General features: G+C 51.3%; 1 protein-coding gene across 1 annotated transcript; it reads left to right on the forward strand.

Annotated features, from left to right (window-relative positions):
• Positions 1-1,327: 1,327 nt before the first annotated feature.
• On the forward strand, positions 1,328-15,738 carry LOC308267715 (C-type lectin domain family 18 member A-like; the record flags this gene model as incomplete). Its single annotated transcript, XM_080702597.1, has 12 exons — positions 1,328-1,469; positions 2,026-2,117; positions 5,272-5,511; positions 6,832-6,929; positions 7,467-7,588; positions 7,730-7,837; positions 9,044-9,136; positions 9,734-9,840; positions 11,340-11,469; positions 11,801-11,897; positions 14,484-14,575; positions 15,701-15,738. The coding sequence occupies 12 exons, from the start codon at positions 1,328-1,330 to the stop codon at positions 15,736-15,738; spliced, it is 1,359 nt and encodes a 452-aa protein (XP_080558723.1).
• Positions 15,739-27,237: the final 11,499 nt, after the last annotated feature.

Below are 27,237 nucleotides of genomic sequence, written 5' to 3' on the forward strand. Positions count from 1 at the left end.
ACTAGGTAGCTGAGGCTGTCCTTGAACCGCGATCTTCCAGTCTCAGCCTCCCAAATGCTGGGATTACAAGCGTGCACCACCATGCCTGGTTCCCATCCCATTTGAAAAAGAAGAAATTCCTGAAGCCCAGAGCATTCATTCCATAGGGCCACACAGCCGTTGGCCAGCTTCAGAGCCCTGGTGCATGGTCTTGCCCCCGCCCAACACCCAGGCTGATAATCATTCCTTCCCGCGCTGCCCTAGAAAGCCAGGCCCACTAGTATCTCAGCAGATTTTCCACCCAGCCGTAAGGGGCTGCTGGCTCAGGGCCACACAGACTCCAGAAGAAGAAGGCAGTTAGCTTGCAAGGCTGTGCAAGGACTGGCTACATAACCTTTGATCTTCCCTAAAAAGAATGTGGGCATCTGGCTGTGGCCTTTGATTTTTTTTTTTTTTTTAAGAAACTGGGTCCGTGGTGCAGATCTAGTGGTGCAGATCTAGCCTCAGCGATTCTGATGCAATTATGTAAGCCTCAGCCAGGTCCCTGAACGTGGCGGCAATGGCTGTCCTTGCTACACGGTCTCCTGTTTGCAGAGGCAGATTATTCCCCACGGGGCTGAGGCAGCCAAGGGCATCCTCCTGTGCTCTCCTCCTGGCCTGCCTCGCCCCCTCCTGGCCTGCAGTCCCGTGGGTGAGGGTGGTAGGCACCCCCTTTGCCCAGTTAAGCCCCCCTTTCCTCCCTAAGGTACAGCCCAGCCCACTCCTCCACCATCGCCACCTGCCTGGTGTGTGGTTACCTCCTGCCTATGTTTAATTCATAGCTGGGACTTGGGACCAGCTTCCCAAGAAAGAAAAGAACTCCCCTGGGGTCTTGCCCAGTTCCAGCCAGCCTCACAGCACACCCAGCTGAAGCCCCAGCCTCCTCCCTGGTCTGGGGCTGGGGAGTAGAAGCTGCCGATGGGTCCCAGCCAGGGTAGGTCACTAATCCACAGCCCTGGAATGTCTGCGGGCCAATCAGCAGGGTCTCGGGGTCTCCCAGAGGGCGCTAATAATCCTGCAATGATTAGCAGGGGCCAGGAGGTCAGTGCACACTGCTGCTGCCTGCTGTCAGCAGGGCAGGCCCACCAGGCCACAGTGGCCAGAGTTTGGAGGCGTCTCGGGGAGCTGTCTGTCTTTTTCAAGTCAGCGATGGGAAGCTGTTTGGACACATTGATTACTCACTGGGCCTCCTCCTTTTGTCCGCCAGCCCAGCCTGACTCCTCGAGATTGTGAAGAGCTCCATCCAGCCTGGGAGGCGCGCTGGCCGGCTGAGCCAGGCCGTGCTGTGCCTGCAGTACCCCACAGGCCCATGCCGCAGCCAGAGCCCTCCCTGGGGCTGGGAGGCCGGGGCTGCTGGCCTGGCCTCCTGCCTGTGCTCCTGATTCTCCTGGACATCACCTGGGCACAGGTGTGGGCGCTCCAGCTACCAGAGCAGGCTCAGATGTCAGGAGGTAAGGGACATCCACCTGGGGGGGAGGACGGAGGTGAGGGAGCCATTGTGAGCTCTTCGGAGGGGACACCAGGGGACTGGCAGAGGCTGGAGTCCCAGGCCTGGGCCCTGGATCGCGGGTATTGGAATGAGGGACCCAGAGGGATAATCCAGGAGGCACAGTGCATGGGTACCCGGGCTGGGGAGGAAGAAGGTTGCAGGGGAGGGGCCCAGGGTTGGGATCAAGTATAAATACCAACTAGAGCCTGCAGCTGGAGCCCCAGAAGACATATGACGGCTGAGAGGAGCTGCTTTGACCCCAGGGCCGGGCCCTCCCTAGCCCCAGCCACGTTCCCTGCTGGACAGTCCCCCATGCTTCAGTCACAGCCCTGACCTAGACCTGGTCTCTCCCACCCCACTCCTATCTTGGTGTGGTTTCTGACTTTGCACCCCCTCATGCACACACCTGCTGCTCTCAAGTCTCAGGTCTCCTGTCCCAGGAGTGGGACTGCACTATTACCGCGGCACAGGCCCGCTGCTCACTGCTCGGTGGCCTGACCTCCTCTTCCGGCTCCCAGCCCTGAGCAGGAAGGAGACCTTCTTGCTCCTGTCCCTTCACAACCGCCTGCGCAGCCGGGTCCAGCCTCCTGCAGCCAACATGCAGAAAATGGTAAGTACCCCAACGCCTGCTCTATCAGCATGGGCAGCTGGAGGGACTGAGCCCGAGGAGTGCTCAGGAGGCTTTGCAAGTGCCCACTTGTAGAGGGGCAGGGCCACTGGGGAGTCGCCTTGCCCACTGGGGAACCGTGGCCCCAGCGCTGGGGTCTCTGCAGCTTCCTCCTCCCCAGGAGGATGCTCAGAGTAGGAGGTCAGGCCCCTTGGCTCACACTTGCCAGAAGGGCAGACCTGGGCCTTCCCTGGCATCCTGTTGTCCTGGAGACGGAGCCCTGGCAGGAGCTGGGCTCTCCTCCTCCAGGGAACAGCAGCTGCACAAAGGAGTCTCACAGGAGAGGGTTGGGGTTAGCGTCCTGCTGTGGACCAGGATCTGTCTGGGCAGTTAGGAGGGGACTCTCCCAAGCTTCTTGCTTGTTTACCTATGTGATTGAGACTGCAAGGTTGGGGGTGTCTTCTTGGGGTTCAAAAATGATGCCTGCACAGTCTTGAAACCCCAGCAGCCTCAACCCACATTAAGAGGCCAGGAGTAAGGGCAGGGGGAGGGGGAGGGGCAGCAGGTTCCCCCTGGCTGCCTCCCATAAAGGCTTCCGAGGCTGGCAGGCTCAGTGGGTGGCGACCTTGAGCTTTGGGGTCAGTTTCCCAGGAGGTGGGGGTGGGGCCGGTTGCTTTTCCTCTTTTCCAATCCCCCAGTGGCTCTGCTCCTCCTAAGGCCCAGGTCCTGGGTAGCCGGGATGCTCCTACCAGGCAGTAAGGGCTCCCTCCCAGGACCCCGAAGGCAGGGTCAGCTCTGAGTACTGGCTGGCAGTTTGTAACTTTTTTCAGGGCCTTTTGGGCAAAGTCCTAGAAAAATCACATTTCAAAAAAAGGCACAAGTGGCCAGGCGTGGTGGCGCACGCTTGAAATCTAGCACTTGGGAGGCTGAGACAGGAGGATCGCGCAGGTTCGAAGCCAGCCTCAGCTACTTAGTGAGGCTCTCAGCAACTTAGCGAGACCCTGTTTCCAAATAAAAATATAAAATAGGTCTGGGAGTATAGCCAAGAGGTAGAAAGCCCATTAGTTCCATCTCCAGTACCAAAAAAAAAAAAAAAAAAAAGCATAAGTGGCCATGGGGACACGCCTGTAACCTCAGTACTTGGGGGGCTGAGACAGGAGGATCACAGGTTTGAGGCCCGCTTGAGCAATTTAGCAAGGCTCTCAATAACTTATCGAGACCCTGTTTCCAAGTAAAAATTAACTAAGGCTGGGGTGTAGTGTGGAAATAGAATGCCCCTGGATTCAATCTCCAGCACACACACAAAAAAGGGCGCAGTACTGTGGTACTGGAGATTGAACCCAGGGGCATTCTATTTCCACACTACACCACTAGCCCAATTTTTTATTACTTATTTTTTTATTTTTTTATTTTTGTAGTACTGGGGATGAAACCCAGGAGCATTGTACCTCCGAGTTACACCGCCAGCCCTATTTTTTTTTTTTTTTTTAGTCTTTTTATTTTTGAAACAAGGTCTCACTGAATTGCAAAGGGCCTCGCTAAGGAGCTGAGGCTGTCCATGAACCATGATCCTCAGATCTCAGCCTCCAGAATGCTGGGATTACAAGCATGTGCCACCATGCCTGGCTTCTTTATTTTGAAATAGGGTCTCACTAAGTTGCAGAAGGCCTAAGTAGCTGAGGCTGGCCACGAACCTGGATCCTCCCATCTCAGCCTCCCAAGTACTGGGATTACAACCATGCACCACCATGCCCAGATTATTAATTAATTAATTTATTTATTCATTTGCAGTACTGGGGATGGAACCCAGGGGCATTCTACCTCCAAGCTAGACCCTCAGCCCTATTTTTATTCTTTATTTTGAAACAGGGTCTCACTGAGTTGCAAAGGGCCTCACTAAGTAGCTGAAGCTGTCTGTGAACTGTGATCTTCCTGTTTCAGCCTCCCAAATGCTGGAGCCCTATTTTTTTTTTTTTTTTTTTTTGTGGGGTCTGTGGATGGAACCCAGGGGCATTCAACCTCCAAAATACACCCCCTGCCCTATTTTTTATTATTTATTTTGAAACCAGGTTTCACTGAGTTGCAGAGGGCCTCACTAAGTAGCTGAGGCTGTCCGCAAACCGCAATCCTCTAGTCTCAGCCTCCCGAATGCTGGGATTACAAGCATGTGCCACCACACCCAGCTGGAGCCCAATTTTTTTGTGTCTTTTTTTTTTTTTTTTTTTTTTGCAGTACTGGGGATGTAACCCAGGGGAATTCTATCTCCAAACTACACCTCCAGCTCTATTTTTTATTCTTTATTTTGAAATGGCATTTCACTGAGTTGCAAAGGGCTTCACCAAGTAACTGAGGCTGTCCAAGAACCGCGATCTCCGGTCTCAGCCTCCCAAATGCTGGGATTACAAGTGTGTGCCCCCACGCCCAGCGACTGTGCCCATTTTAGATGAGGAGGTTGAGTCTCATGGAGACAAATGACTCTGGATGTCACAGGGCTGTGTCTTTCAGGGCGCGGGATCACCTTGTGCTGGTGGGGAGAGCAGAGGAGGCTGCTCCAGCGCCTCTGCTGGCTGTTTCCGCAGTGCGGAGAAGGGAAACCTCGCACCCTTCACTTCCCCAGCGGTGCCCCAAGTACTTAGGGAACGGGGTCCCGGGAAAACAGGCTAGGGAGGCATGGCGCTGGGGCTTGCCGCATCGCAGGAGGAAGCTTGGCCAGGCAGCAGCAGCACAGCCCTTCTGGCAATAGGGCCAGTGTCGTCTAAAGGCAAACGCGGACCCAGCTTGCTGGACTTGGGCAGTGCCCAGGCTCACATTGACGGTGGGGGAGAATAACAGAGGCAGCCCATCCCGTGATCTAGGCTGGCTCTGCTCACTGGGCAGGGCTGAAGCGACTCCGGAAGATGGAGGATCAATCCGGTTTCTGGGTCAGGTGTCAGACTCCACCTGTGTTTTCCTAAAACACCTGGGAGAGCTCCTACCTGACCTTCTGTGACTTCATGCAATGAAAGAAGCCAGCTCACAGAACATTAGGTAGTCAAGCAGGACTCCACATGCAGTGCTCTTGTCTGGTACCCCAGAGGCAGCAGAGAGTTGAATCACTGCCCAGTGATCTCCTGTGCTCAGAGGCCACCGGCGGATGTCTCTGTTTGTGCTCCCCCAGGACTGGAGCGAGAACCTAGCTCAACTGGCTCAGGCCAGGGCAGCTGTCTGTGGCACCCAAGCCCGGAGCTTGGCACCTGCCCTGCGGCATGTCCCGCATGTGGGCTGGAACATGCAGCTGCTCCCCGCGGGCTCTGCGGCCTTTGTCGAAGTGGTCAGCCTCTGGTTCGCAGAGGGGCAGCAGTACAGCCACTCGGCGGCCGAGTGTGCCCGCAACGCCTCCTGCACACACTACACTCAGGTAAGTGCGTTGAAAGTGAGACCGAGGTATTGGCACCCTGGAGGCTGTGGGGTCATCTCGGGAGAGGCTACACTTTGTCCTAGATATTAGGATATTAGGATTCTTTTTCCTCCAATGTGGTTAGTTTTACTTTTTTTCAACTTTATATTTATTTATTTCGTGGAACTGGGGGTGGACCCCAAGGTCATTCTATCTCTGAGCTACACCCCCAGCACTATTTTTCTTTTCATTTTTCTTCTGAAATAGAGTCTCATTAGTTTGAGGTGAGTCTCACTACTTTTTTTTTTTTGATACTAGAAATTGAACCCATAGGCATTGTACCTCCAGGCTATACCCCCAGCTTGATTTTATTTCTTATTTGGAAACAGGGTCTCACTAGGTTGCTGAGAGCCTCACTAAATTGCTGGAGCTGGCTTTGAACCTCTGATTCTACTGTTTCAGCCTCCCAAGTACTGGGATTACATGCGTGCACCACCACACCCGGCTTAGAGTCTCACTACTTGCTGAGGCTGTCCTGGAACCTGCAATCCTCCTGTCTCAGCCTCCCAAGTCGCTGGGATGACAAGTATGCACCACCACGCCCAGCTGCTTTAATCAGCTTTAAATATAAATCATTTTATTTATTTATTTTTTTGATGGTACTGGGGGTGGAATCCAGAGGCTTTCTACCTCCGGGCTATACTCCCAGACCTTTTTTATATTTTATTTGGAAACAGGGTCTCACTAAGTTGCTGAGAGCCTCACTAAGTAGCTGAGTCTGGCTTCGAACCTGTGCGATCCTCCTGTCTCAGCCTCACAAGCGCGGGGATTACAAGCATGCGCCACCACGCCTGGCTAAATATAAATCATTTTAAACATAAATTTTAAAATATGCCACCTTTCTGGGTATGGGGGTACATACCTATAATCCCAGCAACTAGGGAGGCTGAGCAGGAGGATCGGAAATTTCAGGCCAACTAGGGCAATTTAGGGAGACCTTGTCTCAAAATTAAAAGAACAACAATAAGAAACAAGGAAGAGTTGGGGATACAGAGGTGCGTCCCTGGGTTCAATCCTCAGTACCAAAAAGAAAAGAAAAGAAAGGCTTCTTACATGATTCCCACTCCTTACAGCCCTGCCAACACAGGTGTTGCGCCCCAGGCCCCCAGGGAGGAGGAGGTGCTAAGGTATAGGACCTCCCTGCAGAGCTTTCTGCCTGCCTGGACTGTGGCCAGAGCTGTGTCCTTCCTCCCCAGGCAGGCATTGCCTGGGCTGCCGGGCCCCCCGGCTGGCGTGGAGCCAGTCCATGCTAGGGTTTCTGAGCCACTGTGTCCCCTGCAGCTTGTGTGGGCCACCTCAAGTCAGCTGGGCTGTGGATGGCATCGGTGCTCGGCCGGCCAGGCAGCGATGGATGCCTTCGTCTGTGCCTACTCTCCCGGGTAAGCCCCCACCAGAGAAGATACTTTCAAGCCGGTGGGCGTGGTGGCACATGCTTTAATCCCAACATTTGGGAGGCGGAGACCCAAGGATTGAGGTAGCAAGGCCCTTTGCAACTCAGTGAGACCCCGTTTTAGAAATGAAAAAAAAAAAAGCTAAAAAATAGGGCTAGGAATGTAGCTTGGAGGTACAATGCCCTGGGTTCTGTCCCGGTACCACACACACAAAAAAGATATTTTCACCGAAAGCAAGATGCCTGCCCCCCCCCCCCCCAGGAAAGAGAGAAGGTGCCAGAGGTTCTGGCCCTGTGCAGTGGTGCTGGTCTATGGATCCCCTTCCTGAAAGCATGACCCTGCTTCCGGAAATCTGCTCATGATTTGTTTGGAGGTCATCGTTTCTTTCCTAGCTGTCTCACCCAGCTCCCCGACCCCCTGGCCGGGCCAGAGGAGCTGAAGGGGCCAGTGGAGCAGGCAGCAAGTCCCCACCCTTTCTTGCCCAAAGCCAGGCCCTTGCAGATCCTCTGGTGCTTGTTCTCACAGAGGCAACTGGAAGGTGAACGGGAAGACGATCGCCCCCTATAAGAAGGGCTCCTGGTGTGCCCTCTGCACCGCCAGCATGTCGGGCTGCTTCAAGGCCTGGGACCATGCAGGGGGGCTCTGTGGTGAGTGCCCCACCCTGCCTGCCTCGTGGGGCAGCAACCTGAGCAGCTGTCCCTAAGCCCTAGCTCCCAGCACCCAGGTTGGCGCCTGCCCAGCCTGCTGGGAGGAGGCCCTTTGGTAAAGTTCCCTCCTGCCCTGACCAGAGGTCCCCAGGAATCCTTGTCGCATGAGCTGCCGGAACCACGGCCACCTCAACATTAGCACTTGCCACTGCCGCTGCCCCCCTGGCTACACGGGCAGATACTGCCAAGGTGAGCACCCAGTGTCTACCCATGCAGGCAGCCGGAGGGGTGAGGAGGAGGGGGGCCTGGGGTTCACACCTACTCCGTGCGGTGTCCAGGAGCTGGAGGTAGGGGCCTGGCGGCTGAGCACGTTTAGAAGGAGTTTCTGAGAGGGCAGAGGGGTGCTGACTTTATACTTGCTGGGTTTGAGCGCCAAGTGTCTGCCGGACCCTGAGCTCTGCAGAGGACTAAAAATGCAATCAGAGTTGGCCCCTTAGCCTAGGAGACAGTGGCAATTAAGAAAACAGAATTAGAAACAGAAGCCAGGTGTGGTGGCACACGCTTGTAATCCCAGTACTTGGGAGGCCAAGACAGGTTTGCAGCCAGCCTTAGCTACTTAGCGAGGTCCTCTGCAACTTGCTGTGACCCTGTTTCGAAATGAAGAATTAAAAATAGGACTGAGCCGGGCGTGGTGGCGCACGCTTGTAATCCCTGCGCTTGGGAGGCGGAGACAGGAGGATCGCGCAGGTTCGAAGCCAGCCGTGCGCGCTGGCTTAGGAGACCCTGTTTCCAAAAATGAAAATGTAAACATAGGTCTGGGAGTGTAGCCCGGAGGTAGAAGGGCTTCCAGGAACCCCAGTACCACCAAAAAAAAAAAAAAAAAAATAGGACTGAGCCGGGCGAGGTGGCGCACCCTTGTAATCCCCAAGCCTGGGAGGTGGAGACAGGAGGATTGCACAGGTTCGAAGCCAGCCTTGCTGGCTTAAGAGACTCTGTTTCCAAATAAAATATAAAATAGATCTGGGAGTGTAGCCCAGAGGAGGTAGAAGGGTTTTACACACACACACACACACACACACACACACACACACACACACACACATGGCTGGGGATGTAGCTTAAAGATAGAATACCCCTGGGTTTAATACCCAGTAATCCCCCTAAAAAATGAATGAAAAATAGGGTTGGGGTATATCTCAGAGGTAGAATCCCCCTGGGTTCAACCCCTAGTACCACACACACAAAAAAATATTAGGAAACAAATTCTTGACCCATTGCTCCGGCTCCCTGGCTCTGTGGCCACGAGCAGGCCACCTTCCAAACCCTAGTTTTCATCTCTCCACCGTGGGAATCAAACCAAAGATGCCTGAGAGGAGTGTTTGGGGTGGGCTGGTGGCTGGTGGCTGGTGGCTGAGCACTGTGCCCCCTGCCCTGTCCCTTGCCCCGTCCTGGCAGTTCGGTGCAGGGCGCAGTGTGTGCATGGCCGGTTCCGGGAAGAGGAGTGCTCCTGCGTCTGTGACGTTGGCTATGGGGGAGCCCAGTGTGCCAGTGAGTCCGGCCCCGAGGCCCCTCCTCAGCCCCTTCAGTGGGGTCCTGGGTCCAGCTCTATCTGCTCACCGGAGTCCGCTGTCAGCATCTCTTCCCAACACCTCATACCGTGACATCACACTGATAGCCTGAAATTGGCCACGGTGGGGATATTTACACCACTGAAATTGGCGAGTGCTACAAACTATGGAACTTTTCTTCTTTCTTTTTTATATGCTTTTATTGGTGCACTAAGGTGCCACATCATCATATAAATCATGCTGACAGTGACCTACACGCACACAGAACTTGGAAGCCCTCCCCCTGCCGTTTCCCCATCTCCCTCCTCCCCGCCCAGAGCACCAGAGCACTGAGATTGACATTGATATGCTTACATAGTTGATGGTAGTAATTCATTCCATTTCTTTCATCTTCTTTTAAGATCAAGAGCTCGTTCTTACACGCTGACCAGCACAGCCCTGATGCCCCCACCCCCTTTAAGTCTGGACCAGGTGGCCAGGGGAAAAGGCGCCTTGAGCTTGCCTCCCTGGCAGGGTGGGAGAGGGCGGGGATCCTGACGTAGGCATATGGAAACAGGTTCTCTACTCCCTCTCTCAGCCAGGGTGCGCTTTCCTTCCCACACCTGTGACCTGAGGATCGATGGAGACTGCTTCATGGTGTCTTCGGAGGCAGATACCTACTACGGAGCCAAGAGGAAATGCCAGGTCATGGCTGAACCCTGCCTTCCCAGGGACCCCCGGCATCTCACCGAGGGTCGTAGTGGAGTGACCCTAAAACATGGTTCCTTCGGCTCCTCCTGACCTTACTCTTCATTAGTGTAAAACAGCAGTCATAGACACAGAGGCTCACAGAAGCCAGAGGTCACTTACTGACCCGGGGGACCCAGGGACAAGGCCTCACCCAGCCTCTAGCGAAGGGATTGTCCTGATTCCGCTCCAGCTGCCGGTGGCCAGAAGTCAGGGTTTTTCAAAACCAAAAATGCAGATTTGCATCAGGTTCTCATGCCGTACTCATCCTGGCAATTGCTGGGCCTGGTGGCACACGCCTGTAATCTCGGTACTCGGGAGGTCGAGCCAGGAGGATCACAGGGTTGAAAAGAGCCTCAGTAATAGCATGACTCTCAGTAATCTAGTGAGACTCTGTTTTAAAACAAAAAAATAGCCGGGCGTGGTGGCGCACGCTTGTAATCCCCGCACTTGGGAGGCGGAGACAGGAGGATCGCACAGGTTCGTACCAGCCGCACTGGTTTAAGAGACCCTGTTTCAAAAATATAAAATAGGTCTGTCTGGGAGTGTAACCCGGAGGTAGAAGGGTTTCCAGGAACCCCAGTACCACCAAAAACAAAAAAAAATAAAAAATAAAAAAAATAAAAATATAGGGCTCCTGAATTCAATTCCTAGTATTACCAGAAAAAAGAAAATATAAACTGGGTATGGTGGTGCACACTTGTAATCCCAGCATTTGGGAGGCTGAGACAGGAGGATCACGGTTCCCAGACAGCCTCAGCTACTTAGTGAGGCCCTCTGCAACTCAGTGAGGCCCTGTTTCAAAATAAAGAATAAAAAATTGGGTAGAGGGTATAGCTTGGAGGTCAAATGCCCCTGGGTTCCATCCCCAGACCTGCAAAATAATTTAAAAAAAGAAAGAAAGAAAAGGAAAAAAAAATACACACACACACACACACACACACACACACACACACACACGCGCGCGCGCAGCCAGGCGTGGTGGCGCACGCTTGTAATCCCCGCGCTTGGGAGGCTGAGACAGGAGGATCGCACAGGTTTGAAGCCAGCCTCAGCTGGCTTGAGAGACCCTGTTTCTAAATAAAAAAATATAGGTCTGGGAGTATAGCCCGGAGGTAGAAGGCCCCTGGGTTCTATCCCCAGTACCACCCCCCCCAAAAAAAAAAATATATATATATATGCAATCAGTTTGAACATATTTAAGACACTGTGGAGTTGAGATAAAACCCTTCCAGTGCGGGGCCCTGCCTGAGCCTGTGGCTGCCAGTTGGACCCCAGTGCACAGAGAGAGGAGAAGCTGGCAGGGAGAGGAAAGGGGATCCCTGTTCTCAAATTGGGGTGGGAGTGATGACAGCCCGGCCAGCACACACATGTGGGCCCGGCCATGGTAGGTAGGCATGGTGGTCAGCGCCCTGATTCCAGGGCCCTGCCAGTGAGACTCAGTGTGGCCATTACAGGAGAAGGGCGGGGTGCTCGCCTGGATCGAGAGCCAGAAAGTCCAGGACATCCTTGCCTTCTACCTGGGTCGCCTGGAGACCACCAACGAGGTGACCGACCGTGACTTCGAGGCCAGGAACTTCTGGATCGGTGAGTGCCTGGCTGGCTGAGGGGTAGTGAGTGAGGGGGCTCACTGTGGGGGCTTGATGCCCCACTCGGCCTCAGGAATCCTGGGTTGTGGTGACCCAGGGCACCCACTAGCAGACAGCGAAGGTGTGGTAAGGGCTGAGAGGCCGGATGGGGCCACAAGTCGGGGGGCTGCGGACCCCGTTCCCTGGGGAGAGGGTGCCAGGGAGGAGAGTCACCCCAAGGGACAGACTGGGAGCGCTGGAAAGAGGGGTTACGGGCTGGGGCTCCCGGGCTCAGGCCCTCCTCCCAGGCCCCAGGCTCTGATGGCCGCCACCTTGGCTGCGGGCCCCAGGGCTCACCTACAAGATGGCTAAGGACTCCTTCCGCTGGACTGCTGGGGAGCGCCTGTCCTTCTCCAGCTTCGCCTTCAGGCAGCCTGACAGCCAGGGGTAAGTCTGGGCGCCTGCCTCCCCCGGCCCCCACTGGCCTGCTCGGCTGGGCCCTCAGACCCCACTGAAGGACCCTGCTCAGCTGCTACCAGCCGACCCCTCAAGCGTCTGGGCCTAACCTGGCGCCCAGGTGCTGGCGAAGGCTGAGCACAGCGGGCGCAGGACAGGCCCGAGGTGAGGGAGGTGCAGATCAGAGGGAGCAACAGGAACCGAGGAACAGGAACCGAGGAACAGAGAAAGAACAGGAACCGAGGACGGCTCCGTGCCTCGTCTCTGCTGTCCCCTAGCGTCTAAGCATGGTCATCGCGCCTCCCTCTACCAGCACCTGCTCGCTGCCTGTACCAGTACACCCTTCTAGCACCTTTCTTTCTTTCTTTCTTTCTTTCTTTCTTTCTTTCTTTCTTTCTTTCTTTCTTTCTTTCTTTCATTTTTTTTGCGGGTTTGGGGATGGAACCAAGGGACATTTGACCTCCGAGCTACACCCCCTGCCCTATTTTTTATTCTTTATTTTGAAACCCGGTCTCACTGAGTTGCAGAGGGCCTCACTAAGTAGCTGAGGCTGTCCGCGAACTGCGATCCTCCAGGTCTCAGCCTCCCGAATGCTGGGATTACAAGCGTGTGCCACCACGCCCGGTTTCTTTCTTTCTTTCTTTCTTTCTTTCTTTCTTTCTTTCTTTCTTTTTCTTTCTTTCTCTTTTTTTCTTCTCTTTCTCTCTCTTTCTTTCTTTCTTTCTTTTTGGCACTGGGGATTGAACCCAGAGGTATTTACCTCTGAGCTAAACCTCCAGCCCAATTTTATTTATTTGGAAACAGGGTTTCACTAAGTTGTGGAGGGACTCGCTAAGTTGTTGAGGCTGGCTTTGAACCTGCAATCCTCCTGTCTCAGCCTCCCAAGTACCAGGACTACAAGCATGTGCCACCACACCTGGCTTATTTTCTTTCTTTCTTTCTTTCTTTCTTTCTTTCTTTCTTTCCTTCCTTCCTTCCTTCCTTCTATCCTTCTATCCTTTCTTTCCTTCTCCCCTTCCTTCCTTCCTTCCTTCCTTCCTTCCTTCCTTCTTTCCTTCCTTCCTTTGCAATACTGGGAATTGAACCCAGAGGCATTCTACTCCAAGTTACACCCCCAGTCCTATTTTATTTCTTTATATTTTTGCAGTACTGGGGAAGGAACCCAGGGGCATTCTACCTCCAAGCTCCGCCTTATTTTTTGTTCTTTATTTTGAAACAGGGTCTCACTGAGTTGCAGAGGGCCTCACTGAGTAGCTGAGGCTGAACCACGATTCTTCTGTCTCAGCCTTCCAAGTACCGGGATGACAAGCGTGTGCCACCATGCCCAGCTATGTGGTTTTTTTTTGTTTTTTTTTGTTTTTTTGAAACAGGGTCTTGTTAGGTTGCTAAGAGTCTTGCCAAGTAGCTGAGGTTGTGTTTCTTTCTTTTCTTTCTTTCTTTCTTTCTTTTTTTTTTTTTTTTTTGGTGGTACTGGGGATGGAACTCAGAGGCCTTCTACCTCCGGGCTACACTCCCAGACCTATTTTATATTTTATTTGGAAACAGGGTCTCTTAAGCCTATTTTTGGAAACAGGGTCTCACTAAGTTGCTGAGAGCCTCACTAAGAAGCTGAGGCTGGCTTCGAACCTGCGGGATCCTCCTGTCTCAGCCTCCCAAGCGCGGGGATTACAAGTGTGCGCCACCACGCCCGGCTGAGGCTGTGTTTCTAACCTGTGATCCTCCTGTCGCAAGTACTCCTCCCAAGTACTGGGATTGCAGGCATGCGCCACCACGCCTGGCTTCTGGCATTCTTTAGCTATCCACCCACCTACATCCTTCAAACACACATCCACCCACTAGCTGAGGCCGCAGCTGTCCAGTACCAAGGGCCTAACACTTGTGTGTCCTTGCCCTGGTGTGTGTGTGTGTGTGTGTGTGTGTGTGTGTGTGTGTCACTAGAGATTAAACCCAGAGGCATTCTACCTCTGAGCTACACCCTTAGCCCTGTTTTATTTATTATTTATTTTTTAAATTTTGAAACAGAGTCTCGCTAAGTTGCTGAGGCTGACTGCAAACCTTCCATCGTCCCAAGTACTGGGATTACAGGTGTACGCCACCGCACCCAGCTTGCCCTGGTCTTTGAGCCCATAAGTACCCAGGACAGGGTAGCAGGGGTGCGGGTGGTGAGGTTTTGTGGTCTTCCGGGCTCCTCCTCTCTCCCTGGCCCTCCTTGCCAGCAGCCAGGGCTGGCCAGGCTCCTGCACCATCTTCTCCCAGCTGGGAGAGAAGGTCTAGAAACTGTCTGGTCCAAGTCTATCCCCTCTGGTCCAACTCTATCCCACTGGCGGGTATGACCGAATGCTGTAATGGTGGTGGTGGGGGTCCAGACACCTCTTGGTCTCCCCAAGAAGAGCTGCAGTGCTCTGGGAGCAGGATGGGAGTTTGGGGATTGGTATGGCCCCCAGCAGCCCTATCTGAGGTTTGAGGGCACCTGGGCCTCATAGATGCAGGTGGCCCATTGCAGTAAAAGGTTTAAGATTCTCCCAGACTCCTAATTCCATTCCTCTACCCTGAGCAGCCCATATCCTGGCCCTGCAGGTTTGGCAACTGCGTGGAGCTGCAGGCATCAGCCGCCTTCAACTGGAATGATCAGCGCTGTAAAACTCGAAACCGTTATATCTGCCAGTTTGGTGAGGGCCCTCCGTCGGTTCCCCGCCTCTGCTTCCCGTCCCCTGGGCACCGATGGCCCGCGCCAGGATGCTAGGCTACCCGAATCACAGGTGCAGAGTATGTCTGAGCACACAGGGCTGTGCAGGACACCCTGCCCAGGGCCTTGTACCTGCAGGTGTCGGGGCCAGGGGCCCAGCATCACCAAGCAAGGCCACGCGGAGGCAGGACGACAGCATCGTGCTGAGGACTTCTCCAAAGTCCCTCTGCCTCCTAGCTCAGTGTTTACTGATTCCCTAGAGCCTGGTAACTATAGCTGAGAGCAGAGGTGAAGCCTGGCCCAGCACCTGCTTCCAGAAGAACTGCGGTTCTCAGCCTCAGCTACTTAGTGAAGCCCTTTGCAATTAAGTGAAGCCCTGTTTTTTTTTTTTTTTTTTTTTTTTATCTGCCATTATTTTATTTGTTTTATGGAGTGTTTCGCTCCCAGGCATGTTGCCACATACATTCTTCTTCCAGTCCTGTTCACGACCCATCCTAAATTGATGTGTTCTTTCATTTTGTTATCAGGGGTTATTATTATAATCTTAGGTGTATTTTTGTGTGTGTGGAGCACTGGGAATAAAACCCAGGGGCATTCTACCTCTGAGCTACACTCTCAGTCCTATTTTATTTTTATTTTGAAACAGAGTCTTGCTAGGTTAATGAGAATCTCACTGTTTTTTTTTATATATAACAATTTTTTTATTGAACATAAATAGTATACATTTACACTATATTTGGTGCCCTCCCCCCCCCCGCCCACATTTCCCCCCCCACACACACCAATGGTTGTCCAGGTTAACCATGTAAGTGAAGCCCTGTTTCAAAATAATAAAAAAAAATAGGGCTGGAGGTGTAGCTTGGAGCTAAAATGCCCCTGGATTCCATCTCCAGTACCACAAAAATAAAAAAAAAGAACAAAGAAAGGAAGGAAGGAAGGAAGGATGGATGGACGGATGGAAGGAAGGAGAGAAGAAAGGAAGGAAGGAAGGAAGGAAGGAAGGAAGGAAGGTGCTAGAGGGGGTTCAGAGCACTGTGTAGAACGTGGCCCTGGATGCTTCCAGACTGAGAGCAGCAGACTGCCCCTCCCTCTTCTGCTTCCTTTCCAGCTCAGGAACACATATCCCGGTGGGACCCAGGGCCCTGAGGCCCGGCCAGGCAGCCCTCCTGACAGCCCCTGAGGGCCCAGCACCCAAAGAGGTCTCAGGCCTCGCCCGATGCAGGAAGTTGGGCAGTCGGTGGCAGTGGAGCCAGTAGGGGGCGTGGATGGGCCCTAAGGAAGCCTGGCCTGGGGAGAGGAGTGCGAGCCTGGGATGCTCAGTGGGCTTTGATGGAGAAGATGGGCTTCGAGGAGGCTCTGGCTCAGCAACCGGAGACAGCGGTCAGAAGAAGCGCTCTCCTCCATCTGGCCAAGCCTCTGGGGCAGTTGGAGCTTTTGCTGCCAGATGCACCCCAAGGAAGATTAAACGGAGTTCTGAGTCAGCGGGACTTGCAGTTGCATTTATTTAGTATGCATGTATGTATGCATGTATGCATGTATGTATGTATGGTACCAGAGATGGAACCCAGGGGCATTCTACTTCAGAGATGCATCTTCAGTGCTGGTTTTTGTTTTTGTTTTTGTTCTTCGGGTCTGGGGATGGAGCCCAGGGGCATTCTACCTTTGAGCTACACCCCTTGCCTTATTTTTATTCTTTATTTTGAAACAGGATCGCACTAACTTGAAGAGGGCCTCACTAAGTAGCTGAGGCTGGCTGGGAACCTGCGATCCTCCTGTCTTCACCTCCCAAGTACTAAGATTAGCCAGGTGTGGTGGCTCCTACCTGTAGTCCCAGTCCTTGGGAGGCTGGGACCGGAGGAACACAGGTTTGAGAAGCAAGTAGTGAGACTCTCATCAACATGGAGAGACCCTATTTCCAAATAAGAAATAAAATTGGGCTGGGGGTGTAGCTTAAAGGTAGACTTCCCCTGGGTTCAATTCCTAGTCCCCCCCCCCAAATGTACTAGGATTACAGGTGTGTGCCACCGCACTTGGCAGCTGCTTCCTCCTCCTCCTCCTCGTCCTCCTCCTCCTCCTCGTCCTCCTCCTCCTCCTTCTCCTTTCCTCCTCCTCCTCCTCCTCCTCCTCCTCCTCCTCCTCCTCCTCCCAGGGGCTTTGCTCTCTAGGCCTTGCCCCCTTGCCTGAGCCAGGTCTGCTGCTCCCCTGGGATGCCACCAGGGCTCTCTGGGGAAGGTGGCACATAGGGGCCCCGGGGTATTTTGGAGACAGAAGTGCACCCCTCATGTGCTGTGGGGCCATGGGGCCGGATCATTGCGTCAGCAGCCAGTGGATGGGGACCCCAGTCAGTGAGGACCCTGGAGGGCTCCCCAGCAGTCCACAGGCCACACCCAAAGAAACCCTTCCTGGGTTCAATCCTCAGTACCACACACATACACAAAATGGATATAGCCGTGCGTGGTAGCGCAAGCTTGTAATCCCAATATTTGGGAGGCTGAGACAGGAGGATCGCGGTTCGTGGACAGCCTCAGCTACTTAGGCTCTTTGCAACTCACTGAGACCCTGTTTCAAAATAAAGGTTAAAAAAATGGGGCTGAGCATTCGGGAGGCTGAGACCAAAGGATTGCGGTTCGCAGACAGCCTCAGCTACTTAGTGAGGCTCTCTGCAACTCAGTGAGACCTGGTTTCAAAACAAAGAATAAAATAGGGCAGGGGGTGTAGCTCAGAAGTCAAATGCCCCTGGGTTCCATCCCCAGACCCACAAAACAAAAACAAAAACATGGGGCTGGGGGTGTAGCTCAGAGGTAGAATGCCCCTGGGTTCCATCCCCAGTACCGGGGGACGGGGGAGACATAACTATCTTTTTCTGTGTGTGTGTAGTGGACCTGAAGAGACTGCCCGATGGCGTGTTTGGGAAGAGCTCAAACTGGAGACTGAATATTCTAGAGAATCTGAGCTTCGTAGGTAGGGCATCCTTTGGGCATCGCCCTCCTCTGGCGATTGGACCGTGGCTTCAGAGTGATCTGGCACTCTTCCATGACAGGAGGCCGAGGTCCTTCAAAGCCTTGCCTTTGATGGGTGCTTTGTTCTCGGGGTCACAGGATCAACTGTCCAGCTATGGCGCGTCACGGGCTGTGGCGTCCTGTCCCTTAATACTACCTGGATTTTCGCTGTCCCTGGCCACTTATCAGCCTTAGAGCTCCCGTTTCCTCCAGAGCTTCTTGTTCCATCCACCTCTGGTCCTATTTTTGTTTTAATTAAAATTCTTAGTTTTAAGCCACAGAAATGAATGCTGGCAACTCTGAGCAGAATTGAGTGAGGGGAAGGTTTGGTTTAGCTCCCGGGAGGCTCTGGAAGAGTAGGAGTGTCAAAACTGGAAGAGAAGCTGGGCGTGGTGGCGCACACTTGTAATCCCAGCATTCGGGAGGCTGAGACCTGGAGGATCGCAGTTCGCGAACAGCCTCAGCTAGTTAGTGAGGCCCTCTGCAACTCATTGAGACCCGGTTTCAAAATAAAGAATAAAAAATTGGGCAGGGAGTGTAGTTCGGAGGTTGAATGCCCCTGGGTTCCATCCCCAGACCCGCAAAAAAAAAAAAAAAAAAAAAAAAAATAGGGCTGGGTGTAGCAGTGTAGCTCAGAGGTAGAATACCCCTGGGTTCAGTCCCCAGTACCATGAAAAAAAGAAAAAAGACTTCTTCTCAAATACTTAAAGCCAGCCAGACATGGTGGCTCATACCTGTAATCCTAGTACTTGGGAAGCTGAAACAGGAAGATCTCAGGTTTAAGTCCAGCGTCAGTAAGTTGGCAAGACCCTCGACAATTTATTGAGAACGTATTTCAAAACTAAAAATAAGCCAGGCGTGGTGGCGCACGCTTATAATCCCTGTGCTTGAGAGGCAGAGACAGGAGGATCGACTGTCCTGTACAAGGACTCCCTTCGCTTCTCAGGCCGCCCAGCTGTCCTAGCAGCAGCCGGCACAGGGCTTAGCACAGGGCCTGCGGGGGGCGTGGGCCTGGCAGAGCAGACAGTTTGGGAAGCCGGTCACACGCTGCTCTCCGTCCTTGGCCGCGGCAGGACACTCAAGAATTGACCAGGACCAGCACCGGGCGTCTCTCAGCGGACCCGAGAATCACAGGCATCCCTCTCCTGCTTTTTGACGGTACCACCCCAATTCCAGGGTCTGGGCAAATGAGGGCCATTTTGAGCACAGATTTAGGTTCCAAGGAAAGAGTATTGACTTTTTCCCAACTTTCCATGGTGGTTTTGTTTTGAAGGGTGCCAAAAAGAACTGTCTATTTCTTTGTCTAGAGGTTTATTTTTATTTTTTGAATCTGGGCGTGGTGGTGCACTTTGTAATTCCCCAGCTTGGGAGGCTGAGACAGGAGGATCGCACAGGTTCAAAGCCAGCCTCAGCTACTTATTTTTGTTTTGGGTTCTAGGGATGGAACCCACGGTCATCCACTTCTGAGCTCTACCCTCAGACCCCTCTTTTTATGAGGGTCTTTTTTGTCTTTTTGGAAATGGGAATCAAACCCAGGGAGCCAACACCTGCAAGACAGACACTTTGCCACTGAGCTACAGCCCAGCCCCTCAGCAATTTTTAAAATTCTTTAAAAAATTTAATTAATTAATTAATTAATTAATTATTTTTCCAGACTGGGGTATTGAACTCAGGTACATTTTTACCTCCAAGCTACACCCCCAGCCCTATTTTTTATTCTTTATTTTGAATCAGGGTCCCACTGAGTTGCAAAGGGCCTCACTAAGTAGCTGAGGCTGTCCGCGAATTGCAATCTTCCTGTCTCAGCCTCCCAAATGCTGGAATTACAAGCGTGTGCCACCATGCCCAGCCCTATTTTTTATTCTGTATTTTTAAACAGGGTCTAAGTTGCGGAGGGTCCCACTAAGTAGCTGGAACAGGCCACAAACCTGAGGTGCTCCTGTCTCAGCCTCCCAGGTACTGGGATTATAATGTGCCACCATTCCTGGTTTATTTTTTATTTTGAATCAGGGTCTTACTAAGTTGCAGGGGTCCTTGCTAAATTGCTGAGGCAGGCCATGCACCTGTTACCCTGCTGTCTCAAGTACTGGATTATAAACTTGCACCACCATACCTGGCTGTCTAGAGACACTTTTTTTTTTTTTTTCCCCCGGTACTGGGGATGGAAACCCAGGGGCATTCTACCTCTGAGCTGCAACCCCAGCCCTATTCCTTATTCTTTATTTTCAAACAGGGTGTCACTAAGTTGTGGAGGGCCTCACTAAGTAGCTGAGGCTGTCCATGAATCGGGATCCTCCACTCTCAGCCTCCCGAATGCTGGGATTACAAGTGTGCGCCACCATGCCCAGCTTAGAGACACTTTTATTTTTTTAAATTGGTAAACTTGCTTTTATTAAATACAGCAGCCACCACTTACTTTTAAATATTTCATAGATGGAACTACATTCAGTACTGATCCAAGAATGTGTTGGCATCAATAGAGACACTTCTAAGATGACCCCCAGGAGACTGAGCCCAGGCCTGGGCAGGAGGCCCAGATCCATGGGCGGCTGGGCCAGGCTGTCCCTGGCCTGGGGTCACCTTCCTGCTGGCCTTCCCTGAGCCCTCACCTTGGCCCCACGCACCTGCTCTCTTTAGATTTGGACATGGCTCTGGAGCCCGGGCCCGGCCCTCTCCAGCCAGGCCAGAAAAGACAGCAGGGCTCAGCGTTTTGGTGAGTTGCCTGGGGCTGGGTGGGGAGGGAGGCTGCGTGCTGGCTTGCCTTGGTTCCCCTGGGACAGGACAAGGACTCTCAGAGGCTGCATAAGTGTACTGTGCACCCAGAGGGTGGGCTGCTCGGGCTGTCAGGAGGTGCCCTGTTCCTCGGCCCGTGGGAATCCACCCAGCACATTCCACAGCCCTTTGTCCTTACCAGGCTGCCACCCTAATGGGCAGGTGCCCCCCCTGCCACCCTGGAGTCAGGGGCCCCGGGTTTCTGAGGGGAGCCTTACCTGAGGGGGATGGGGCTTCTTCCACGTATAGATGTTTGAGAAATAAATGGGAACCTTTCTGGATGACATCTTGCTTCTCACTTGGGAAGCTTAAAGCAATTTCTGTGAAGCTTTTTGTGTGGCGATTAAATCCAGGGCTTCCAACATGCAATGCAAACGTGTTCTACCACTGAGCTATACCCACAGCGCTCGCGCTCTCTCCCTCCCCCCATATATATCTATATACAGGTATATATACTGTATATATTCTTTCTATATATAATAAATTACAAATTATATATATTTTGTATGTAAATTTTTAAATTATATATATTTTGTTTGTAAATTTTTAAATTTATTTATTTTTAATTTTTTAATTTTTTATTTTTGGTGGTACTGGGGGTGGAACCCAGAGGCTTCTACTTCCGGGCTAAACTCCCAGACCTTATTTTTAAAAATATTTTATTTGGAAACAGGGTCTCACTAAGTTGCTGAGAGCCTCACTAAGTAGCTCAGGCTGGCTTTGAACCTGTGCGATCCTCCTGTCTCAGCCTCCCAAGCGCTGGGATTACAAGCATGCGCCACCACACCCAGCTTTGTACATTTTTTTAAATTAATTTATTATTTTTTGTGTGTGGTACTGGGGGTGGAACCCAGAGGCTTTTTACTTCTGGGCTATACTCCCAGACACATTTTATATTTTATTTTATTTTTATTTTATTTTATTTTATTTTTTATTGGTGCACTGTATTCATACATCATAGTGGGATACAAACTTTTGTAGACATATATGCACACATCGCCCAGTCAGCCCCCACCCGATCCCCACCCCATTCTCTCCCCATCCCTCCCTCCCATGCTTGGCTTAGTGGTTGACATCTAGTATTATAGCAATTTATCCAAAATTAAAAATGATAATCTCACATAACAGTTTCATTTGTCTGATACCAAGCTTTTGATGACTTAAAGATAACATTTCAATATTTCTTTTTACTTTCTTTCTTACCAGAGAATATTTTTTTTCTATTTTTTTAGGTGAAACTATCATATATTTATATATTTATTTTTCAGAAAAAAAATCTATCCTAATATGGAATATGGACTCTAGATACCCAAAACGATCTTGAAAAAGAATAAAGCTAGAAGATATATATTTTCTGATTTCAAACCATATAAAGCTACAATAATTGAAACAGTGTAGTACTGTTCTAAAGGCAGATATATAAACCATTGGAGTTAAATAAAAGCCTAGAGATACATTCTTCCATATATTGTCAAGTTATTTTTGACAAGGATTCCACGAACATTTGGTGGTGGAAATAATAATCTTTTAACTAAATATTGTTGAAACATAATATTACATGGAAAAGAATAAAGTTGGACCCTTACCTAATCCCATATACAAATATTAACTCAAAATAGATAAAAGACCTAAATATAAATCTTAAGACTATAAACTTTTAGGAGAAAATCTGGGTCATAAAACCTCACAACACTGAAATTGGCAGTGATTTCTTGGATATGATTTCAATGGCACAGGCAACAGAAGAGTATACAAACTCCCTATTTCTTTTTTGTAGTTAATCTCTTTGAGTATTTTCTCTAGTGCTGGTTTTGAAGACATAAATTCCTTCAGTTTCTGTTTGTCATGGAAGCTTCTTATTTCTCCATCTAATTTGATAGAAAGTTTTGCTGGGTAGGAAATTTTTGGCTGGAAGTTGTTTTCTTTCAGAGTTTGGAATATGTTACTCCAAGCCCTTCTGGCTCTCATGACTTGGTTTGGGAAGTCTGGAGTGATTCTAATTGGCTTGCCTCTGAATGTCACTTGGCCCTTTGTTTTTGTTGCCTTTAAGATTCTCTGCTTGGCTTCCACCTTGGTCATTTTGACAATTATGTGGCGTGGGGATCCTCTTCTCCAATCCTGTCTAAGGGGGTTCTATAAGTTTCCTGGACCTGTGTATCAACCTCTTGCTCTATGTTTGGAAAATTTTCTGCTATTACTTCCTTGAAGAGATTGTTGATCCCTTTGGTTTCACTTTCTTTTCCCTCCTCTATTCCAATTATTCTTAGGCTAGCTCTCTTAAAATGGGCCCATATTTCTTCAATATCAGATTCCTGCTGTCGGATATTTTTTCCTAGATTAGAAACTATGCGTTCATTTTTGGAATGATCATCTTCTAAGAGTGAGATTCTGTTCTCCATGTGGTCTAATCGGTTGTTTGTGCTTTGAATTGAGGCCTTTACTTCATTAATTGCATCTTTTATCTCTTTTTGGCTCTCTCTGAGTTCTTTTTGAAGCACCTCTATTATTTCTACAGTTATTTTCCTGATTTCATCTTCTAGAAATCTCTGATTTTCTGTTTTATCAGGTTCTGATGTTGTGGGGTTGTGGGCATTCATTGCTCCAGCATTATTCCTCTTTCCCATGATTTCGGAAGTTTGTGCCTTCTCTGGGTTCTTCCCTTGGGTCACTATGACTTCACTTAAGGTGTTCTGGATCTCGAGTCAGTAGTATCTCAGACCCCACTACTCCTTTACTGGGTTGTATCACAGAGTCTCCGACCCAGAGAGTCGATAGAGGCTGCTTTAAACTATGGAGGGTGCCAGGTTGCACTTTCTCCTATGGTGTGATATCTCTGCCACCGCCCCTCCCCCACTGGGTCAAGTCCCAGGGAGTACAGTACTGGGATTTCTCCTCTGTGGCCCGCAATTTGACTCACTGTTCTTGAGCACGCAGATGTAGCTGTACTGGATTCGGTGAATTATCTGCTGCTGCCGCCGGTGGCAATATGGCGCCGCTGCTACGCCCTCGGCCGTGAGGCTGGCGTATTTCTTCTTGGTTTTGATTTCCACTCTGAATCCCTGCAGCGTGTGCTGAGCTCAGCCACTGGGAGCTTTAGATCTTTAGATTTTACCTGCGGCGAGAAATCCCGCCAGGCTGTTCCGCAGTGGCTCACCTCGGCTTGCTGTAGCCGTCCGGTGAATTTGCCGCTGCCGCCGGCAGTATGGCGCTGCTGCCGTGTCCTCGGGCGTGAGGCCCGTGTATCTCCTCTGTGGCTCTGAGCTCTGTTCTCAGTCTGCTTTCTCTCTGGAGCTTGGTGATTTTTTTGTTTCTCTGGTGATGGTGTTTTCTGGCTATGAAAGGCGCTGATTTTGTGGTAATGGAGATTGGTTGTTAGCGGGGCTCTTAAGCCCCGCTTTTCTCGGTCGCCCACATTTTATATTTTATTTGGAAACAGGGTCTCACTAAGTTGCTGAGAGCCTCACTAGCTGAGGCTGGCTTCGAACCTGCGCGATCCTCCCATCTCAGCCTCCCAAGTGCCGGGATTACAAGCGTGTGCCACCACGCCCGGCTTGTATGTAAATTTTATATAGCATTTGGGAGGCTGAAATGGAGGATCACAGTTCGAGGCCCTCAGCAACTGAGATCCTGTTTCAAAATAAAGAATAAAAAAAAACAGGGCTGGGGTGTAGCTTGGAGCTAGAATGCCCCTGGATCTCATTTCCAGTACAAAAAAAATTATATATAATTTATGTATACATATATATATTTATTTATTGTACTGGAGATTGAACCCAGAGGCATATATACATCTGAGATATACTCCCAGCTCTTTTTTTTTTTTTTTTTGGTACTGGGTGTGGAACCCAGGGGTCTTTTACCTCTGACCTACACCCCCAGTCCTATATTTATTCTTTATTTTGGAACAGGGTCTCACTAAATTGCAGAGGACCTCACGGCAGCTGAGGTTGGCCACAAACCTTGTGATCCTCTTGTCTCAGCCCCCCAAGTACTGAGATTACAAGTGTGCATCACCAACCCCGGCTCCCAGCTCTATTTTATTTGTTATTTTGAAGCAGGGTCTCACTAAGTTGCTGAGACTGTCCTCAAACCTGAGGTCCTCCTATCGCAGCCTCCCAAGTACCAGGATTCAAGCATGCATCACTGCACCTGGCTTCACGCTCGCTTTCCAGCCTTGGATCTCTTCAGTGCTGCAGACCTGCACGTGCTGTGTTGATTTGCCATCTCATGTGCAGACTCGCATCTAGGGGAGTCTGGTCTGTTTCTTTCCTTTTCTCTCTTCTTTCTCTTTCTTTCTTTCTTTTCTTCTTTCTCCCTAAATTGCTGAGGCTGGCCTTGACTCTTTTTCTTTTTTTTTTTTTTTTTGGTGGTACTGGGGTTCCTGGAAGCCCTTCTACCTCTGGGCTACACTCCCAGACCTATTTTTACATTTTTATTTGGAAACAGGGTCTCCTAAGCCAGCGCACTCAGCTGGCTTCGAACCTGCGCGATCCTCCTGTCTCTGCCTCCCAAGCGCGGGGATTACAAGCGTGCGCCACCACACCGGCGACCTTGAATCTTGATCTTCCCATCAGAGCCTCCCAAGCACTAGGACTCCAGGGTACCACCATACCCCGCTGCCTTCATCAGATTTTATATTTTCTGCCCCAATCCCTCACCCAGCATGTTTGGACCCAGTCCTGTCACCCACCCTGGGGCACACTGTGGACGGGGACTAGAAGCAACCGGGCGCGATCCTGCCTATCCAGAAGGAACTCAGATCCATGCTGGGGAGCCTGTGAGCATTCAACACCTGAGGCAGCCAGGTGTGGTGGCACAGGCCTGTAATCCCAGTCCTTGGGAAGCTGAAACAGGAGGATCAGAGGTTCAAAGCCAACCTCACCAATTTAGTACGGCCCTCGGCAACTTAGTTATTCCCTGTTTCAAAATAAATAAAAAATATCCAGGTATGGTGGCGCACGCTTATAATCCCAGTACTTGGGAGGCTGAGACAGGAGGATGGAAGGTTCACAGCCAGCCTTGGCAATTTAGCAAGGCTCTCAGCAACTTGGTAAGACCCTCTTTCCAAATAAAAACTTAAAAAGTAAGGCTGGAATAAGGGGTATAGCTTGGAGGGAGAATGCCTCTAGGTTCAACCCTCAACACAAAAAATCAATCAATCAATCAAAATATGAATTAAAAAAATAAAAAAGAGTCAGGTGTGGTGGCGCACGCTTATAATCCCTGCGCTTGGGAGGCTGCACAGGTTTGAAACCAGCCTCAGCTACTTAGTGAGGCTCTCAGCAACTACCCTGTTTCCAAATAAAATATGAAATAGGTCTGGGAGTATAGCCCAGAGGTAGAAAGCCCCTGGGTTCCAACTCAGTACAAAAAAAAAAAAAAAAAAAAAAAAAAAAAAAAAAAAATTGGCTGGGGGTGTAGCTTTGGGTTCAATTCCTAGTACTGAAAATAAATAAATAAAAGACTGGGGGCGCAGGTGGACAGAAGTGATCTCCTCAAGACCCCATTGTGCCCAGGACTCCTACGCAAACAACAAAGTGCTTCCCCACGTCGCTGGAGCAGCCCCTGGACATGGTCCCAGGGGAGGTTCGGGAATGGGGCTCATCTGGGACCTAAGTTGAACTTGCAAACATGGAGGGAGTGGTGGAGGAAGGATCGGTCCACACAGGTCCCCTCCTCTTTTCCCACTCTGAGCCCTGAGGTCGCTGGAGGAGGTGGCTTGACAAATGCAATTAAGAGAAGGAAAAGTAAAAAAAGCAACTATGTGCATTGGCCGGGAATCGAACCCGGGCCTCCCGCGTGGCAGGCGAGAATTCTACCACTGAACCACCAATGCCCAAGTGCTCTAGGTTCCTGCATCATTCCTTAACTGGTTCATAGCAAGCACTCGGGCGAGATCTGATCTCGACACTTTTTCTTCCGGAGTTCTGCCCCGGGTTTCTCGGAACCCAAACTCGACCTCGCTGGGCGAAGCCTCCAGCCCGGGTTGCTCCCGGCTCGCTCTCTTTCTCCTCCCACCGACCGAGTCCGCAGCAATCCTGCGCTTCCCGCCAGAACCCCCGAAGCCAGAAAGCAGGAGTGGCCGGAAACCTCGCCTGCAGTTCTGCGGACCCTGCCGAATCCAAGGGAAAGTCCGCACTGTGGACGTCCTCCAGACCGCCCCAGGAGGCCCCACAGGCTTCGCCGCCGGTGGACAGGCTCTGTGCTGGGTACCTGGGCGACAGTACCAGAACATTTTCAGGACTTTTTTTTTGCTGAGGCTCGCCTCGAAACTATGGTCCTCCTGTCTCAGCCTCCCAAGTATTGGGCTTGGAGGAGTGCACTACTATGCCTAGCATTTGTTTCGGAATTTGACCTCCCTTCCACACATCCTTTCCACTACCCTGAACTGATCACCCTCCCCAGCCCCAGCGCCATGGGACCTGATGTTCCTGCCCGGTGTCCCCCCAAAGGCCCTGCCGGCCCAGGCAGAAGAAACCGGTCTTTGCATGGATCCCCAGCCTCCCGGGCACCGGCGCCCCGCGGAGCTGGAGGCCTTTCTTGCAGCAAACTGGCGGGGGCCTGCCTGCCTGGCCACAGCACTGGCCCCGCCTGCACTGGGCCCGGCATTCTGGCAATCTCCATGCCAGGATTAAAGGCTCTCACACCCACTCCTGTGGGCTCTGACTTAACTCTTCCTTTCCATCCTCTGCCAGACTAGATCCAGAACGTCGGCGGTGCCCGGCTCAGGCAGAGGGGCCTTTGGAGAAGCCTGCGGTAGGGACTGTCAGAGTCCAACCAGGAGGGCACTGCTTTGCTGTGGTCTCTAAGTGACCTTGAGCATCTCCCTGGGTTCTGAGGGTGGAGAATCCTGGCACTCTACAGAAGGGCTGCA

Source organism: Muscardinus avellanarius (assembly GCF_963383645.1).
Source record: "Muscardinus avellanarius genome assembly, chromosome: 10".
In the NCBI taxonomy this organism is placed as follows: domain Eukaryota; kingdom Metazoa; phylum Chordata; class Mammalia; order Rodentia; family Gliridae; genus Muscardinus; species Muscardinus avellanarius.